Source organism: Colossoma macropomum, unplaced genomic scaffold, assembly GCF_904425465.1.
Source record: "Colossoma macropomum unplaced genomic scaffold, Colossoma_macropomum, whole genome shotgun sequence".
Taxonomy (NCBI): Eukaryota; Metazoa; Chordata; class Actinopteri; order Characiformes; family Serrasalmidae; genus Colossoma; species Colossoma macropomum.
In genome coordinates this window covers 6,932,654-6,953,331 of record NW_023494804.1, presented here as the reverse complement: position 1 = coordinate 6,953,331, position 20,678 = coordinate 6,932,654, and the positions used below count along the sequence as shown (strand labels likewise).

Below are 20,678 nucleotides of genomic sequence, written 5' to 3'. Positions count from 1 at the left end.
AAGCTAACAACTGATAGAAGCTAAAATAAACTAGCATTATATAAATAGTAATGAAGAAAAATAATCAGTCCATTTCATCTGTGAAATTCATGTAAGCAACATGGGGGATTTTAGGCAATGGAACCACATCTACCATGCCAGATGGACTAGCCTAGCAGGGGGTACCACCATGGACACCCCATCAGCCCAATTTAACCCCTGATGATTATACAATGTCATGAAAAGATGTCCATAGAATAAAACAGGGCTCTATACACATAATACCACCAAATCAGAGAGATCCCAAATTCTGCGACAAACATTTCACTCTCCTGTGGAGATCTTCCCTACCGGCTTTGGTCTAAGGCTCTCTCTGCCTCCCTCCCTGGGTGCTGAAGCTTCAAAAGAAGCCCTCACTCTGGGAGATCTCACTCATTTGCTGTCTGTGTCAACTGTGTACTTTCATCTCTTGCTGTCTGTGGTGTTCTGTCTGCCTACGCCTCGTTAGAACACACTGTCACCCAGCAAACGTGTGCTAATTAAGGTGTCAGAACACACTAGGGATCATTGCCTGTTTGAACAGGCAAATAAGAGTGAGTCGGAGCTCCGAGCACTAAGCCGGGCTCGAGAAGCTTCCCAGGTTTTTCCCTTTGAACCTGAGCAAAACTCGCCGGCATAGCTGTAGTTCTTTGAGGTAATGTTGTTGAACCAGTGCCAACGATAGATAAACATTGGAACAGTCTTCATTCTCCACACCAGGTGTCAGCTCTGAAGGTGACCCATACCTTTAAAGAGGGACCTTCTGAGCTGTTCCACAGAAGAACTGCGCTGGCCTTCTTTAAAGAACCTCTCAGTCAGTGGTTCTTTAAAGGAATGGTTTGGCGAGAAATAACATGTCCAGAATTCAGAACTCCTGTTGTTTAAAGTAGCGGTCCACTTCGGCTACACAATGAAGTTTTGTTCAATTTTGTAGGTCACACTAAGTCATATTGTGTCCAGAATTTACAAGTCTGCGCAACCTTAATGAAGTCCTGGATGCAGTTTACTTAAGTCGAGAGAAGTTTTGAGGATGTATTAACAGAAAAAGATTTGGGTGACTATTGACTTCCAGTGTTTGTTAGCAACATAAGGCTCGTAGCTCCAGTCCTAACCTAAAGAAGCAAAATTGGAAAACCAAACATTGGTTAATCAACTACATCTGAGGTAAATAAAAAATGTATGGACTGTAGAACATATATCTTTCGTTAAAAAATTCAAGATTATTTATAAATAGAATAACAGAAGTCAGAATTCAGCACAAGTGCCTGCTGCATTCAGCTACACAGTAAAGTTTTCTACATTTTTACAGCTAACATGCTGCCTCATAAACCACATTAACATATCTGCATAGCCTTGATGAAGAGCTGGTAGCAGTTTGATTGGGTTGAGAGAAGTTTTTGGGATGGAATTACAGAAAAGATTTGGGTGTCTATTGACTTCTAGTGTTAGCAATATTAGCCTTATGTCTCCAGCACTAAACTAACAAAGCACAATTTGTACACCAAGCACATCTTGGTGGATCAACTGCATGTGGGTTAAGTGTAAAATTGTAGATTTGATTTTCCGCTCCATTCCTTCAAAGCACCATGTCTGTAAATCAAATATGTTTGCGTGGAGAACCTTTAAAATCTGAACGTCTAAGTATTCTAAAAGGTTTTATACCAATTAAAGATTTTTTCTAGAACTGTACATCAAAGCTAAGAACTATTTAGGGATGAATGCATCACTTGTTGCTTCATTTATTTCTGCAAAGTTTGTAGAAGTGGAATTTCTAGAATTTGTAGAAGTGGAGCTCAGTTGCTGTAGAGAGGAGATGGACCTTCTCCAACATGCACTTGAGTAATCAGATAATGCGAAACTCCAGGTTTACATGAGTCAGGCAGTAATCAGATTTCTACTTTACAACCAGCCAATAAACTCACAGAAGAAGACGTGATGTAAACGTAATGTAAAAGTCAAACTTCATGCTGCTGCATGCTCACGCCACTTTACCTGAAACTACGAACATACATCATCCAGAAGATGAAGAATATTTAAATCCTTCATTTCGTCAAGCATGTAGTCGGTTTCAGTGCTACTCCAAAAGTGTTTTGCTGCATCTCATGGCAACGCTGCTCACTTATTTCTGGTACCTCCATCTGTTTTGCCCATGCACAGACAGAGGAATCTGAAAGAAATCAGAGTAAGAGTTTACATGCACTGAGAAATCTGATTACGGAGCTAAAATCCTCTTTATTGGATTTCTTAATCGGATTTCTAGACCTTACTCCGATCTAAGAAATCAGAGTATGCTGTTTACATGATCATTTGACCAATTTAATCAGAAATCGGTCGATTATTGAGTGCATGTAAACGCACTCTTTCTGCCCATGAATTGAGAAGATCAGTGGTACTGAATAGCCATGACTGTTTTCCACTTTTTGCATGCTTCCTTCAGGCAAGTTAACGCAATTTAGCAAATACACAGCCACAAATACCTCAGAGGAAAGACTGAAAGCATTTTCTAAGTGGAAATTAGCATTTTGCACATGCATATGAGAGAAAGAGCTGTCCACTGTGTGCGTTTCCTTGCCTTTTTTATGCCAGACTGCCCTAATATTTTAAACACAGTCATAAACGTGTAGGAATTTCATTTAGATGAGATCCGTCCCTGAGCGCAGGGCTTCCATTGTAATTCCATGCCATGTGCCTCTCTCCAGTCTCTGCCTGGTTGATGAGAGGGAGCTACAGATGTTGTTTTCAGCAAAACCAGTATGATTGGCTCCCTGGGGTGCTGGAGCTACTTTTTGATCAGAAACAACAAAAACAAAGGGATTTCTTTTGTTTTTTTTTCGAGACGGTCTCTGTGAAATATTACCAGGATCTCAAAGTCAAACTTGACATCTTCATTTGAAACCGCGGTTTCTGAGCACTCAACGCGAGGAGGATTCAATAAGCTCGACGCACGTCTTCGTTCACTCCATCAAGCATAGCTCATCCTCCAGCAGTCAAAAAGCAGCTGTCAAAACTTCGTAAAAAGAGCTGCAGCTTATCATACAAGCTGCGTCGTAGCCCCACCCACTCAGCGCAGTGTTGCTGGAGTGTTTACACACTGTGTCCACTCACCGTCCACTTATTTAGACACTCCTACCTTGTTGGTCCACCTTGTAGATGCAAAGTCAGAGACAGTAGCTCATCTGTTGCTGCACAGTTTGTGTTGGTCATCCTCTAGTCCTTCATCAGTGGTCACAGGACACTGTTGGCTGGACATTTTTGGTTCTCAGTCCAGCAGTGACACTGAGTTGTTTAAAAACTCCAGCAGCACTGCTGTGTCTGATCCACTCCAACCAGCGCAACACACCTTAACACACCACCACCACGTCAGTGTCACTGCAATGCTGAGAATGATCCAACACCCAAATAACACCTGCTCTGTGGGGGTCCTGACCATTGAAGATCCATTTGACTGGAAACTAAATGGTCTCTAATTTTTGCACAGTACTGAAAATACTTCTCCTTAGCTTCAAACAGCTGAATCGCTTTTCAGGCTGTGTTTTATGAATGTGAGATAATTTTGTACGGCCCCCTTTCGCGCATAAGCATGTTGTGCATTCAAGGCATACGGTGCAGGGTGGATTTTTGGCGTTCAGATAAAACAGAAGTGGAAAGAAAAGGCCAAAATGATACTTAACATCACCCTCTCCTTCAGCTTATCCCAGCAGCATGCTTCTAATCTCCCCGCCTCCCCCCGTCTCACTCAGCAAAATATACGGCAGGGTCGACTATCTCCATGCGTGATGAAACGGAGCGCCGTTCTCTCCCAGAGTGTGATTGCGGAGCTTGTTTCTCATAATGAACAATTGTCGCGACATTCAGATCTGACACGAAGTGAAGACTGTCATTACTCATCTATCAGAGAACTTTTCAGAGGCCTAGTAATGGAGATTAATATGGAGGAGATGAAAGGCGATGCATAATGGAGTCTCACTCACCCTGAAAGACATCCTCCCGACGAGCCTTTCCACACGACAGCAGCGATGATCGGAACTCGCCGCCTCTTGTTTCACTCTTAAGCTTCAAATAATTACTTTGTGAGACGAAGCCACTTCACGTCATGTTGCACTGAATTGCATGTTTTTTTTTTCCCTTTAAAGGCTTCATGTGATAAATCATGTGCTATTTCTCATAAATTAATATAAAAATAATGCGAAAATGTACATGTCTTAAAGGGCCCATATCTTGTTTTTCTTTGTTGTAGTTCACTTGGTTCTTCTTATGACTTTGGTGTGGTTTTACATACTAAAAGTACTCATAATTCATTATAATACAACCTCTTTTTACCCCTCAATCAGGATGTTTACGTTACCATGTCTTTAAGATATGTAAATGAGCTCTGTTCTGATTGGTTGACCTGTATTGCGTCACATTCAGTTAGCTGTCCATGCTCGTTATAACTTATAGTGTAAATGGGCAGCACTAAACTGCTGTAGGCTGAACAGATGGATATATGTAAATAAGTCAGTTTTTGTGACATCACAAAAACAGTGAATTAAAAATGGGCAGTTTTTTCCAGCTGGACTGTATGGACTGGGTAGTGAATGAATATTTAAACACTACCTCAAACTCTTCCATTTCAAGTGAAATGAAATTGGGTTTTCCATGAGGGTCTTTTAAAGGGCCCATGTGTTAGAATTTCTCTTGGCTTTTTTTAAAGAAAAAAGTTTCTTGCAATTAAAAAGTTTGTTATAGTTGAAAAATTATTGTTCACAGAAAATTATCCAATCAGGATTTTCTTCTGTGTTATCTGGATAGATACAGCCAAGTGAGCTCTCCCATTGGTTAGGACATCAGGAGCTGAACTGAAGGCTTAACATGTTGCATTACCCAACCAACTGATCAACCAATTAAGCTTGGATTTGTGATGGGTGGGATCAATTTTGTGAGAAAAATGACACTCTAGGCCTTCTGGAAGTTCTGAGATGCATCCCTGACTGTAAATACAACCCATAGTCTAACCAGGTTTCAGTTAGTTGATATTAATAGAAAGTAGCAGCAGAAGCTCTACGGCAAAACTCTTTACTGAAAGAAAACACTGCTACAAACCATAAAACACAGGAAACATTGAGCTTTAAAGGCGAATGCTCTTTTATTGAACAGGATGCAAGGGAGAACCTACGGAGCCCTGCTGGTTTATATTTATAAATAAACCAAAATGTGTGGCTACAACTTAGTCAGGCATGGGAATGAGATAATTAGGCCTTGACCACAGCTTAATAATAAGGCACGATCTTATTCCTACGCCTTACTAAATCATGGTGACGCATTAGTTTCTCGTTCCCACATGGTAATACGGCATGGCCATGCATTATTTTTATTTATACGGGATGTGACCAGCAGGGCTTCGTATAGAGCCCCTGCTTAGCGCTGCAATTTATTTACAATAAACGTCTCTCCTACCGCAAATGCGGCGCTTCCCAAAAGCCTACGTGCGTGCCTGCTCTGCATAGCCACGCCTCCTAGCCACGCCTCCTAGGATGCTACAGTATCTTCTCTGCTGTAAACAGCAAATAAAATATGTAATGTGTTTTGTCATACTTTAAATGTCAGTGTGGAGTTTAGAACGGCCAAAAATTGTTGATGTGCATCAATGTTAGCTTTGTGCTAACATACTACTAGAAATCACAAGGGCACTAGCAGAAATGACCAATAACAGTTTTGACAGTCATGGCTGATGGTCTATATTATACACGTAAATATAAAATAAACCCAAAAATGTAGAATATGGACATTTTGAAGTTTGGAATGTTTGTAATAACAAAAATAATCGGCCACATTTGTGCTGATTTATGAATTAATGTAGTATTTCTTGGTCATATCGGTTTTTTGTCCAATCACATTTTAAAGGGGAATTCCACCAATTTTTCTAAATTCCTGAATTGTTCAGTCCTTGAGACATAAACATTCAGAGTGGTTTGATGTGAAGTTGTTCATTGTAGAGAAACTTACTGACTCTAAATTCTTCACAATGGTGGTGATAGGAGCCAGGGGTTGCCATAGCTACAACACAAATATAGCCATTTTATTTACCATCCAAAATCACCAGTGAACCCACACGTGTCTTCTGAGTTTTTATGTGTAACGCAGATGATGGTAAAACAGTCATAAATCTGACAAAATAAGTTTTCTTTGGGGACTATTTTGCCTTACATCGCCCTAAATGTACCCCTTCCCATGAATAGATTAAAATAATTAGATTAAAATACATTTTAAGCCAAATGTTTATCACAAAACTCTCATAACACAATGTGTCAGACATCAAGCAACATGTATCTAACCATTTCATGTAATAACTTTCTGTGAGGGAGCTTTTAGAGGCATTACACATCTCCTCAGACATCTGGTTCCTGTCACCACCACTGTGAACAATTCTGACTGGGCAAGTTTTCTATAACAGAGCAATTCACACCAAACCAGTCTGAATGACTGTTTACATCCACTTCATAATGTAGAATTCCCCTTTAACCTTTTTTGTAGGCCCCCTAGAAGCCATCTGGCATAATGGAAATTACAGTCAAATAAGTACAACTTATTTAGAGTAGAACTATAACAGGCCTGTTGATTGTGTCTGTTGTGTTGGGCGGCTAGTGAGCAATGAGGGGTGAAAGGGGCGTGGTCAGAACTCCTTGCTTTGAAACTAGTTCACACCTCTCCACAAAGACAGCCGTGTAGAGATAAAACAGACCACAGCTGCAGTCTTCTTATATTAAAACTGCCACATATAAAAATATCATTTAGATTAAATAAACACTTGCTTGATAACCTATGAAGACATTTAGTTATTTAATCAATGTAGTAGAAGAAATAAATACATAGTTCAACTGAGGGACCTCAACAACAGGCGTAAACTTTTGTTTTATGGCTAATGTGAAAAGGGTTAAACTCCTTCAGTCATGCACACAAAAAGTCCCCACACAGACTCAGATACAGGGCAGAGACTAAAACCAGAGCAGGCCGTACAGTGTCTCTCTTTTTGAAAGCTCTTGGTGTCATATTTAAAGGAGCGAGAGAATGAGGAGGGAGAGAAACAAATGTTTTTACAAGGTTGGTGAGCGCTTCTCCTTAAGAGCATCCTTTCTGTTGTAAGCATCCTCATCCTGAGGGCTTCCTGATTGCATCCCACCCGCTGCAGGTGGGGAACCGTAATTGCTTTCCAACGTGCACTTATTGTATTCTCTAATCATGACTCATTCACAGTAAATTCTTTGCTTTCTCTAATGGAACGTGGGAGGAGGGCAGGATTTTCAAAATGAGCAATCGCTCCCTAAAGGTTCTCCTCGCTGCTCCACGCGTCAAAACCTTTTTTCGACGTGACTCCTCACGGCAACTCGTCTGCATTTACCGCTGCCTTAGCCGCGCTTTTCTGCTTATTAGCCATGGCTATTAGCCCTCCTTTTAAATCATATCCAATCATGTTATGTCTCAAAGGCTGCACATTTGAATTGCATCCCAGGATTTCACTGACTGTCTTTTGCCAAACTGGTTGTGTATCATTTGCTGGAGAGGCGTTTGATTGATGTTCCAAAACATGGTGTCTGAACTGCAGCCAGTGGCCTTTGATTAAGAGGTCACAGTTATCTGATAATGAAAGTAGCTTGTTGGTAATTGAGATGAAAATTGTATTGAGTAGATTTTTCGTTTCCAAACTTTTAATTGATAAAGCATTTAAGGCCACCACACACTCGACATGCTGTGCAGTGCAGAATAGCATCGTGTGGCGTAACGTAGCACGACATTGCTGTAGAATCCCAGCAGGAAGAGCCGATGAACATCAACTTCATCTTTACACTCTACTTAAATAACACTTTCAACATCACGCTTGGCTTCTGTTTACTACCTCTTCACAAACTTGATATTTACAAGCTGAAAAATAGGAGCTAAAAAGGCTAGGCTAGTAACATTAGCTTAAGCAACAGACCATTAGCATTCCTCTCTTTATCTACAAGACTGGCTGTCTTTTCTGTGTAAATTTAAAGGCCCATATGATCCACTGTGGCTTTCTGTGTTCTCGATATGGCTTTAATGTAGTAATGGCAACATGCTGAGTGGTGCACTATGATGTGCTGGGAAGTTGAACCCCCTCTTAAAAAACTGTGTCTTTGAATTTTTGGCGCATACAGACTGTAAACTGGATGAAACTGTAATACACATAATTCACATAATGTGACTAACTATGTAATAAACCCCATAAGGTCTAAACCTGGACAACTCTTGTTATTTTTAACCATAAAGTAGTGATACAGTACAATTTCTGCAAGAGTTTTATATCATCTGAATCAGCACAAACTCTGCTTTGCAATAACACCAGTTAGAAAATATCAAATGTTAAAGAATTGCTGTGCCTCATCTACTCATACCAGCGCAACACACACTAACACGCCAGCATCATGTCAGTGACACTGCAGTGCTGCTCTGTGGTGGTCCTGTGGGGGTCCTGACCAATGAAGAACAGGGTGAAAGGGGGTTAACATTATATGCATGGAAACAGATGGACTATAGTCTGTAATTGTAGAACTACAAAGTGCTCCTATATATTAAGTAGGACTGATAAAATGGACAATGAGTGTAGAAACGAGGAGGCGTACTTATTGAAATGGTCATCAGTGTATATACAGTTCTGTGACCATTTCCTCAGCACTGTTAAGAGCCATTTTTAGTTTATGGTCTTATTGTTGATATGCTCGTTGCTATGTAGCTGTTTACTCCTGACATTAGTCAAGTAACTCTGGCTTTATTTTAAAAAGGATTTCTAGTTTTTCAGCACTCATTCTTTTATCTGAAGTCGAATGTCTTTCAAAGGTACACACTAATTTGAAAAGAATTTTGAAACGCAGTGTCGGGGGGCTGAATCCCTGCCTTGATTGGATCTTCTGAATGGTGTACTTAATCCTCTAATTGGCTACCAAGCGATGACAAAGCAAACAAACAAAAAGGAAAAAAAAATGGCCAATGAACTGTATACACTGTAGTCTAATATGTGGGCAATACAATGCTCGGCATGTACCTCTCAGCCATTTAAATATTGGATTTAGGCCTAAACTTTAGCTTAAAACTATCATAAAACAATGTCTCAGGCATCAGGCAGCATATTTATCACTAGTTCATGTAATGACCTCTGAGAGGGAGCTTTTAGACATTAAACTTTTCAGATATTTGGTTCCTATCACCACCACTGTGAACAGCTCTGACTCAGTTTCTCTAAAATGGAGAATTTCATATCACATCACTCTGTATTATTTTCTTAAAAATCAGAGGGAGGTCCCTAAAGAGAAAATCTACAAAGGCTTATTGACACATAATACTTCTCATTTGTGCCTCACAGTGTAGTTAGTACTGCCTACTCAGTTTGAGCCATCTAATGAATACAATTGCTGATCTACCTGTTTCTCCGTTGCTTTCAGGTGATGGCACTGGCCTGAGCAATAGAGGAGGAGAATCGGAATCAGAACAAGAACTCAATCCTTTCACTTCAAAACCAAACTTTGAAGTCCATGAGATCACCACATCCTTCACACCAAGCTTTCCTGACCACCGGCCCAACCTGAGAGGTCTACTGCTCCACGAAGCTCTGCTCACTAAGGACTTCCAAGGAGACCAGCAGTTCTTCAAAGAAGATGGTGGATTGGAGGCTCAACCCACTGCCTCAGGGCCGTCAACTTACCTAGAAACCTGGAGATTCAGCAACGCATGTAGTTCCTCATGAAGATGCTCCGGCCTTCTCTGACATCGCCACTACGGCCATGACCACGGTCAGTCCCACTCTACCTGGAAAGCTGGTCTCCATGCCTCAAAAGAGGCCCAGCAAGGGCAGAGAAAGGACAGCAGAGAAGTTGGAGGTCACTTCTCAAGCTCTAACAACTCCAGTCTTGCCAGCCACCACCCGGCCAAACATTCGGCAACAGACGTCTCTAGCTTCAACAAAGGCACATCTTTCAGAGAGGAAAGCAGCTTCCAAGGATAATGCTTCGTCATCAGCAACAGCTTTCACAAAGAAAGAACCTCTGAGGCCAGCAGGGAAGAGCCTTGAGGGTAATCATACTGATGTGGATGAAGAAACAATGACAAGCACCATCCACACCACAACTATCATCAGCACTATGAGAGCTGAAGGTACGTACAGTGTCAGCATGACTGGCCTGGTGTGGGCTTCATTTCTTTATTATTCTTCAACAGGGCATAGGCCTGGACAGACAGTATAATTATGTTCTCTATGCAAAGACTAAAATATGCTGTGCAATTAAAAACTGTTTAAGGCTATTGTATTAGTGACACCCTGATGAGAAGATATTCTAAAAGGTCCCACAGTCTTTTATTATTATATCTTTTTATTTTATTATGAATAATGCCATGGCTGTAATTTGGGCGCAGGCATGAGCTGAATCACCACAGATCACCACAACCATAATATTATTTGTGATAACACACGACGTTGCTGAATAAATAAAAAAGTAAAGCAAAGAAGCTCCAAATAATTTTGCGCTTTAATAAAAAGTAGTATTCTTTTGCTCATAGATGGAGCCATTAAACTGTCCCAATATCAGGCTCAGCTCAGCCTTTTCAATGCTTGCCATATTAACCCGAATGTCCTTTTGTTCCAGCCAGTCTGTAAAGCATTTCGCAGCCCATCTTGTTTGCTGAATTGTGTTCTGTTCATTTCCACTTATTTTAGAGCAGTTATCTAATATAACCATTTTCTGTTATTTATTGGGCTAAAATGATTAGCTAAAGTGGGCTGATACTTAGTAACCAGAGCTCAGCGTATGTAGCATAATAGCTGCACAACAGTGCTGTTTCACCATATTTAATGTGGACTTTGGACTCTAATATGATGCAATTTGTTTTCTCAGGGTGCTGTCACTGTATTATAGCCAATCAAATTATGACTCTTTCCACAAAGTTCTGCCTTTTTGTCTCAATCATCCAATCACTGCACAGCAATCCTTGCTATCTGCCATTGCTCCAAGCCTACAGTTCATTATCAGCATGGCACTGTTTGAATTTGAAGCTCTAGTTACTGTTAACAGATTTACTGAGGATGTTTAAAAGTGAGATTCTGCTCTGTAAAGTATGTCAATGTCTACCTATCTGCAGCTTAAAAAGCATGTTGTTGTGGCCAGTTTTCTGTCATGGTCAGTTTTACTACAAAGACTGCAAAAGCTGAAATGGGCTTTGTGAAAATGTCAAAGCAAACATCTAACATTACTTCAATGAATCAAAGGTAAGACATGAATGGACCACAAAGATTTTTTATGCCCACCATGGCAATATGCCATGGCTTCGATAATTAGGTTTAGATTTTTAAGTTTGCCGCACTGGTTTTCCTCATCTTTGTTAATTTCAGCTGTTAATTTCAATCTGAACTTAGTTACGTTGTTTTCTTTGAGTAAATGTACCTGTGGGAAGCAGACGCATGCTTTATAGTCCTTATAGTAAAGGGTGCTGCAGTGTTTGGTGTGTTTATGTGATTCCAGTATTCTGGTTGATTGCCAGAATGTGGTAATGTTACCACAGAGAGGAAGCACTGGAATAAGTAGGGTGATGACAGCATGGCTCTCAGGAATAGTCTCATATAATAGCACTGCAGAACATTAGCTCGTCATTACGTTGTGGGACATTAGCTGGAATTTGTACATAACTACCAACCTGGCCTACCCCTCTTTTTACAGGCCTATGAAAAAAATCTATTACTGCCTACACCACTGCTGTATCCATGGATCTAAGAGACCTACTCAGTTTATATTCTTTAAACACATCAGGGAAGTATACCATCCAGTCACTTATAAACTAGCAGCACTTTACAACCTATTCTGTAACTAAGCAGAAGCCAGTACAAAGGTTTTAGGACTGGAGTAATGTGCACTCTTGGCCCTCTTGGCACGCTGCACTCTGAATGAGCTGTAGCTGTGTAATAGTCTTTTTGCAAAGTCCAGTTAAGAGAACATTACAGTAATCCACCCTTCTGGAGATAAAAAGAGTGAATGAGTCTTTCCAGGCCATGCTGGGACCAACCTTTGATGCTGACTGTATTTTTTAAATGGTAGAATGCTGTATTGGTGATTGCTTTGATATGGCTAGTGAAGGTAAGATTTGACTCTATTAGGGCACCAATATTTCCGGCTTGGACTTTGTTCTTTAGGGCCCTGGAAACAAGATGTATTATAATTGCAAAATATCCTGTTCACATTTACGAAATTATTTTCTGTGCGACTAAAGCCGTAATATAAAATAAAAAAAAATCCTAATGGGTTATTTCAGTGTTCAGATACTTGGGGCCACTGTATCTGGCTATTCAGCCTACATTAGTTTAGCCATGCCTATTTGTGTTGATGCTTAGAAGGAGTGTTTCGGACCATAGTGCTTTCTGAATGAGGCCAAATGCAAGGCAGAGATTCAGAACAGAGTGCATTTACACATAACAACCTTAAGTGCACAGTAAAACCAGCCTGCTTAACTCTAAGGGACAAACAGAGGTCAGAGAACAGTCCTACAAAAATGATTTATGGCCATTTCGCTGCATTAACCCACACACGTCATAGACTGAATACAAGAAAAATCATAATAAGAAAAATGTAGAATGTGGCTCCCCTAAAAATGAATAAAGAGCACCTCTGTTGATACAACAGGTACCCCATTGCTGGAAGGCACCAATGCATTCTTTTGCACGATTATCTTTAAACGTTGCAGCTTTCAAGTCTTCTAGTAACTTTGGTGTCAGTATAAAAATTGACATTTAACCAGCCACTATAAGTGGAATGTTGTCTGTAATGTGTTTCCAAGTCATCTAGTAAGGGGTCCTGTGGCGAAGCGACTTTTGGCTGATTGCTTCGCCTGACCTTTCACTACATTGAGGTGCTTTGTGAAAATGGAGTAGCCTTCAGGGCTAACGAGGAGCTCCAGACGGGGCGAAATAAAAATAAAGTGTCGAGACAGGGACGAGTGCTTGGGATGGTCCTGCTTTGAACCTCTCTTCCAACTTTCTTTTCTTCTTTTCTAGGTCAGTGCAGCATGAACTTCACGGATGCTGAGGGCGACATTGAGATGCCACCCAGGGCTGATGATTCCTCCACCGTGGATTGCACTTATCTGGTTACAGTCTACCTTGGATACGGGGTTGAAATTCAGGTCAGTCATTTCTAATCAGCCGTAATAAGTTCAACATCATCTGTGACATATTTTCAACATCCATAACAACCTCTAGTTGGCCTGAATCACCTGAAACAACATGATCCCTTCAGTTTTCATATGGAAAAAATATGTAGACGTGCATTTTTACATATTTGAAATACATTTCAAATACATTGCACTCCATGCTGAAATACAATCCATTTGCTAAAATGTATTTCAGAATATATTGCCATATTAAACAAATATATTAAAATACATTTATTTCAAAAAGCATGGGGAAACATAGAAATCTACCATACAAAAATATGTATGTAAACCAAAATACTTTGTCTATTGCATTTTACTCTTTGAAATACGTTTTGAAATGAATTTGTATTACAATGTCTTCATTTTAATTATTAGCAAATGAACCTTTAATATGGCAAAAGCAAGTATTGTAAGTATTGAAACACTGTGAAAATGCCATTTGATGATTTGATATCTTGTTTATATGAAATATTTTTTGTGCTGTCTAAACACACACATACATGGCTATTGCAAAGTCCAGTGCAAAACAGAGGTCAGTACCATTTAGTTATATCTGTGACCTTTGTGAAAAACATATAATAACAAATACACATAAATGCATTTAAAACATATATTTAACAAATACATTTTTTGCCATTTTCATTCATTCCAAAAAGATATTTGATAAATATGTTTGGAATATACCTATTTTTTCATATTGGTTTCCAAGGTGCTCTTTGGCGTGACACTTTTACTGGTTAAGCTTTTATTTTCTGGCAGAAGTCGGACTTTAAATCTGTGTGAAATATCACATTCAAAGGTCTGACAGCCTGCAAGTTAAAGCCTACTGTGCCACCATCGCTTAGACAATCTCTGCTTGCTCAGCTTGCTCTATATTTTGTGAGTGTTTTTGAGTCGTGAGAAATATTTGAAAATGCTGCTGGTGTGGATTAAGATTTGTCTTTTTCAGGTACAGTAGCCTCGTAGCTCCATTGCAGAATGAAAGAAGCAAATGCATATTTGCTAAATATTTTTGGAATATACCTATTTTTTCATATTGGTTTCCAAGGTGCTCTTTGGCGTGACACTTTTACTATGGATCACTGGTCATATGTTGTAGATATTTCACTGAATTTTGCTGAAAGTTGTAGATCAGCCATTTCACCATGAGCAGTCAGTCAGTGAAGGTGCATTTGCTTCTTTCATTCTGCAATGGAGCTACGAGGCTACTGTACCTGAAAAAGACAAATCTTAATCCACACCAGCAGCATTTTCAAATCTTTCTCACGACTCAAAAACACTCACAAAATATAGAGCAAGCTGAGAGAGATTGTCTAAGCGATGGTGGCACAGTAGGCTTTAACTTGCAGGCTGTCAGAACTTTGAATGTGATATTTCACGTTCGACTTCTGCCAGAAAATAAAAGCTTAACAAGTAAAAGTGTCACGCCTCTCTCCGGCTTGGCTGGAACTACAGCCAACTCTGCCGCTTCGGACTGCATTTCCCAGAACCCCTCGCTCCCTCACATGACTCAGGACTTAACTAAATGCACCCATCCCCGTTCTGCCTCTCCAGACTTCTAATCACCCACACCTGTTCCTTGTTTCATGTGTTTGTTAGTCTTGTATATAAGCCCGGGCTTTAGCTTAGTTACTTTGTGAGGTATCGTCAACTTCTGCTGTGCGTAAAGAGCCTTTTCTTATGTTAGTAAGTGCCTTTTTGTATATGACCTGTTTTCCATTTTTGACTCTAATTTTTGCCTTGTCCTTTTGCTCTGTTTTCAATCTCTGGTTTTTTAACTTATTCTCTGGTTTACGACAGTGTTTTCTGATCGCCCCTTTGTTATTAAAACTGCCCTTGACTTCAAGCATCTGATTCCATCTGCAACTGTAACATAAAGAAAGCTTTCCATTTACTGCTATGTTGTTTACATAGCTGTAGCTACACCACTGTCTCTGAAACATCCTCACATAGTCCTGATCAGTGTAATGAAGGAGGAGGCGAGGCAGAATGCACATGCGTGTTCATTGTTTTAATATATTCCACAACGACAACTCAGGAATCCACAAGACAAAATGAACAAACAACTAGACTAAGAAAAATAAACTAGCATAACAGAATAACGAACTAAACTGGGAATTTAAGAGAACAGAATAAAACAACAATCCAAAGGGTAACATGAAACTAGAGGAACAGAACCACCCAAGAATTACAAAGCCAAGCAAACAACAAGAAATGGGGTATAAACACTCACTGGGCATTTTATTAGGTACACCTACCTTGTATTTACATTCATTGTTCATTTTATCAGCTCCACTTACCATACAGGAGCACTTTGTAGCTCAACAGTTATAGACTGCAGTCCATTTGCTTGTTTACATACTTTCGTATCTCACCTTTACCTGATTTACCAGTCGTCAGGACCCCCACAGCAACACCAAAGATCAGGTATAATTTGGGTGGTGAATCATTCTCAGCACTGCAGTGTCATCCACCAACCAAAAACATCCAGCCAGCAGAGTCCTGTGGACAGCGTCCTGTGACCACTCATGAAGGACTAGAGGATGACCAACACAAAGATGAGCTACTGTCTCTGACTTTACATCTTCAAGGTGGACCAACAAGGTAGGAGTGTCTAATAGAGTGGGACAGCGAGAGGACACAATGGACACAGTGTTTAAAAACACACACTAACACGCCACCACTTTGCAGTGCTGAGAATGATCCACCACCCAAATAATAGCTGTAGTCCTGTGGGGGTCCTGGCCATTAAAGGACAGGGTAAAAGGGGGCTAACAAAGTATGCAGAGAAATAGATGGACTACAGTCTGTAATTGTAGAACTATAAAGTGCTCATATATGGTTAGTGGAGCTGATAAAATGGACAATGAGTGTGGAAACAAGGAGGTGTACTTTATAAAGTGCTCAGTGAGAGAACATAAGGGATAACAAACAAGGAACAACTGGGGTCAGTGAGAGGACATGGCAACAGACAAGACACTGGTGCAAGACATGAGACAAGGCCAAGCCATAAAGGGCAGGAACCCAAAACAAAGACACGATTTTATATTGAATATCGTTGCTGTCAGAAGAAAACCTTGTATCTCCATTTTTGTCATTTTTCAGTTTGACATAATTTGAAAGTGCCTGTTGTTCTTTACATTATTTCTAAATTTCATCATGAATGGCCTAAAATAAATGACCCAAAATTACTTGGAAAAAAACTCTGGTTCCATTGACTTACATTAAAAGTAAAGCATGTTTTTTCTGTCTCCTGTAAAGTTACCATTTTGGAGATACGAGGTTTCCTTCCGACAACAGCGATATACTTGTTAGCTACATTCCCTTCTTAGCTCCAGTGCAAAAATAAAGAAGCAGACTTTAGACTTCATCGACTCCGACTGCTAATGAACAGACATGAGAAGACAAGAACACTGGAGGAAAACTCCACGTCCCCTTCAGAATTAGACGCTTTGTTGTGTGAGTAAATACTTCTCGGCTCAGTTCCTTGGGCTTAAGATGACTTCAAAAGAGGAAGGAAAATCTGCATTTCCCTTGAAAAGGTTTTTAAAATGTCTAACTTCGTTACTGGAGAGGAGGGGAGACGAGCACATCACGCCACAAAAGCCTCTCTTGGAGGCTCAGAGGAAATGGAAATGCAGCGGAGCTTTTGATGGAAGCTGTTGTGGGTTTTATGCAATCATGTGGAACTTGTTATCTCTCTTGTCGAGAGCCCAACCGCAGTCGATACGATAATATTGAGCAGCACCGGCAGAACAAGCACCTAGACATCTAATTTTGGCTTGATCAATTGCGATGGCACAAAGTAGGATTTGAATCCCATTGTGAAGAGAACAAGGGGTACAAGTTTGAGACAGTGACAGACAGAAATTGAGTCGTCACATTGAAGAATATCAGCTTTTCTCCTGTGAGGTGCTGTGAGTACAGGGTGAAGGGTGCATTTTTTTGGACAGTATACCTGTTGCCTGTCCAGTGCATACAGAAAAACTTAGTTTAAACCCCACTGAGACTAAATAATGATTGCTTTCTAATTAGAACAATGTTGGTCATGTGAGCAAACAATACACATGTACAAAATAGATCCTACAGTTAAATAACTTTGTCTTTTGCTGCAAATCAAAGGTGCGGTAAACCTTTGAACTCAACAGCAAAACAAATACACTCCTCCCCTACACTCCACTTGCTATCAGAAGGATTAGTAAATGGGACAAAACAATATTGATCTATTGGTTCTGTGAAACAGTAAAAATAAGTTCATGTAACCCACCGGTTAAGCAGGAGCGACCTCCTCATCCCTTTTCATACCTTTCAATTCTCAATGAAGCAGAAGTCAGCCTCTTTTTCCCCAGCTTCTTGTTCAAATTTTTTTTCTGTTCCACCTTAAATGGTGCAGCAGTTAGGTTATGTTCAGGTGCCTCAGCTTCTTGTTTGAATTTTCCCATTCCACCTTAAATGGTACAGCAGTTACATTCAGGAGCCTCACATGCCAGAATGGAACTGCTGCATGATTTAAGGTGGAATGAGAAAATGCAAAAAAAAAAGGAAGCTAACTTCAGCCTCATCGACTTAGGAAGGTCTCTCCAGAGCTGCAACGCCTTAACGTCAACTCTTGGAAGTTTCTCCACTGCTGAAACGCTATTGCCTGATCTAAGAACGTCTTTCTCAATCTTTGTTCTTCAGATCTTCTTCTCTTTGGCTGTTTCTCAGCCACTTTTCCTTCTTGATAATGTATGTAGTTCACCACATAGCCTCTCCACCTTTCCCCTGTCGTGTGCATTAGCATGATTGCCCCCGGTTGCTGATTGACTGGAACAGTGTTGTGTCCATTTCGCTGTGATGGTCGTTTTGTCCTGTGTTATAAATACAGTGCACCCTTTTCTTTTACAGAGTGCGCGATCAAATCGCCATAAAAGCCCAAACTCATCGATTTTATTTTGGTCTAATTTATTATAATTTATTATTTTTATATATGTTTGGTAGTTTTTTGAGTAGGTTGTGGAAGAGCACACAATAGTTGATCTTATTTATTTTTATTGATTATTTTTATATTTTATTTAAATACATATTTATTTAGATCATTATTTAAGCTGCTTATCCTTCTGGGTTGTGGGGGTGCTGGAGCCTATCCCAGTGATCTCTGGGCAGACGGCAGGACACACCCTGGACAGGTCGCCAGTCTATTGCTGGGCAGACACAGACATATACATTCACACACACATTCTCACCCAGGGGGCAATTTAGAATACTCATGCAAACTCTACGCAGAAAAGACCCTGGTTGCCCAGCCGGGGAACTAAACTCAGGCCCTTCTTGCTGTGAGATGACAGTGCTACCCATTTATTTATCTTTTTTTTTATATTTTAATTTGTTTTTCAGTAGAATTTTATTTAAAGTTCAAGGAAATCATCTATTAAAAAGTCATGTTTTTTTATAGTTCAATAAATGCATGTTTCTAAAGTCAACGAGTAATCTTGTTAAATAAGCGTGATTTCAGCTCTGACCAAAATAATCGTGATTATGATTTTTGCCATAATCGAGCGGCCCTACTTTATTATGGGTTCTGTTCTATTTCGGAATGCCCCAGGATACCCATGTAATACTCTACACAGCACATCATGGCATTCGTTCAAGATATTAATGGCATTCCTTCTTTAAGATCTGTCTACTGTGCAAAGATCAAACGGATCCATTTTCTCTGCAAAGCGCTCCTCGGGGACATGGACAGGTGCGAGGGTGTCCTCTCATTTCCCAGAACCTTCTTATCCCCTCTTCTTTATAAGCCCATGTCAAGACCCACAGTGAGCTCCCCCTCTGTGGCTGTTCTGAAGTGGGACGAATCAGACCCGCGGAGATCCATGCTGAATCATGCATGCGACAGTGCTTCAGTTTTCTCCAGCACCAGCAGTCTGACAGATTCATGGAGCTCCGACATGAAAGAGGGGCTGCTGATCGGGAAGCTGCCATGTGGATAGGGGATTCTGATTGAAAACATCTTGAACCCGATCTGCTTCACATGTGAATCTCATGCTGCTCTTGAGGACAATTTATCTGTTCCCGGGGTTGTTGCTTGCCCTTGTCTTCTATAGTTGAACTGTGAAGAGTTTTCAATTATTTCTCACTCATAACTCTTTGAAACAAGCAGAGAAGTTCTGTGGAAAGTGCGGATTCCAAACTGTCGATCCATACCACATTTGTGTTTGTAAATAGGAGATATGCTATTGTCACTTTGATTTGATAAAAAATTGTCACTTCCTTACATAATGTAAATCAAATATATAAAGCTGCACCATGTACGATTTATTTAAAAATCAGAAGCATTAAGTCAGATTTCTCTGGGGTTTTTTGCAACTTTACATATCTTTACACATTTTTTACGTATTGTACTGAGTTAAAAATAACGTCTGCCTCAATGTTTAGGTCTCAAATAAAAAAATCTAAATAATACTAATATGACAATAGTAGATAATTCACTCACATCCTCAGAAGACAAGTCCTTCACCATGTTTTGACTGAGCTCCCTTTGAATTCTTTTTTTTTTCACTTGCAATCATCAGATTCATCCGCTTGGGGAAGGAATCTGAAACACAGCTCACATTACAAAATGTTCTTCCACACATTGCATGCAATTGCACATTTCCACCACAGAGGTCTCCAAATCCCCAAAACGTTCATAGTGTAGCTGTAAATGTAATTAATAATGAAATTTATGTTTCAATAGTGTAGCAGAACTTCAGTAATTACTGTAAACTTCTAAAGATTAATGTAAATGGAAAACACATTTTTCTATCATACCATGACATATTTTCGAGTGAAACATGGTATCAGGTAGGGTCTCTGATCTAGCTGAGCAGGTGAGGGTGGTGGGAGGGGGATGAAACATAATAATATTGGTTATTATTCTGTATATTGTTTAGACCTTTTAGATGTTTTAGTGGTGGAAAACAGTGAAGTACCATAAAGGCCTTCCTGGCCTTTAGAGAAGGTCTGCTGAAATTCCGAAAATTCTAATTTTTACCTGATTTGGACTGCATAGAATCATCATCCTGGTTGTATTTAAACTTTGCAAGTATTGCAGTAATCCTATTATTTCATTATTAAGTTTTAATCAGAAACAAAAGAGTTAAATTTATCCAACCAGAATTTTTTCCCCTGTGATATCTAAATAGAGCCAAGTGTGCTCCTCCATTGTTTAGGCCTTTAGGAGCAAAACTGAAGGCCTTTCATTTTAGGTTTTCTACCAATATAGTTAGAAACTGAATGTGGAATCAACCAATCATGTTTTGATTTCTAATGTGTGTGACTAATTCTATGAGAAAAATCTTCACTCTAGGCTTTCTGGAAGTCCTAGATGCATCAATGACTGTGTCAGTTTTTTAGAAATGTAAAAGCTCTATGCTATACCACTTCACTGAGTCATTGTAAAACTGCCTTTTACACGGCTAAAAAAAGGTTAATGTCTATTACAATCTTCA

General features: G+C 39.9%; 1 protein-coding gene across 1 annotated transcript in view; it reads left to right on the top strand.

The window, feature by feature from the left end:
• The window catches only part of sez6a (seizure related 6 homolog a), a 240,819-nt gene that overhangs the window by 101,144 nt on the left and 118,997 nt on the right, over positions 1-20,678 (top strand). Inside the window, 3 exon segments of the mRNA XM_036595719.1 lie at positions 9,456-9,724; positions 9,726-10,164; positions 13,049-13,176. Of these exon segments, the coding sequence (XP_036451612.1) occupies positions 9,456-9,724; positions 9,726-10,164; positions 13,049-13,176 (836 nt within the window).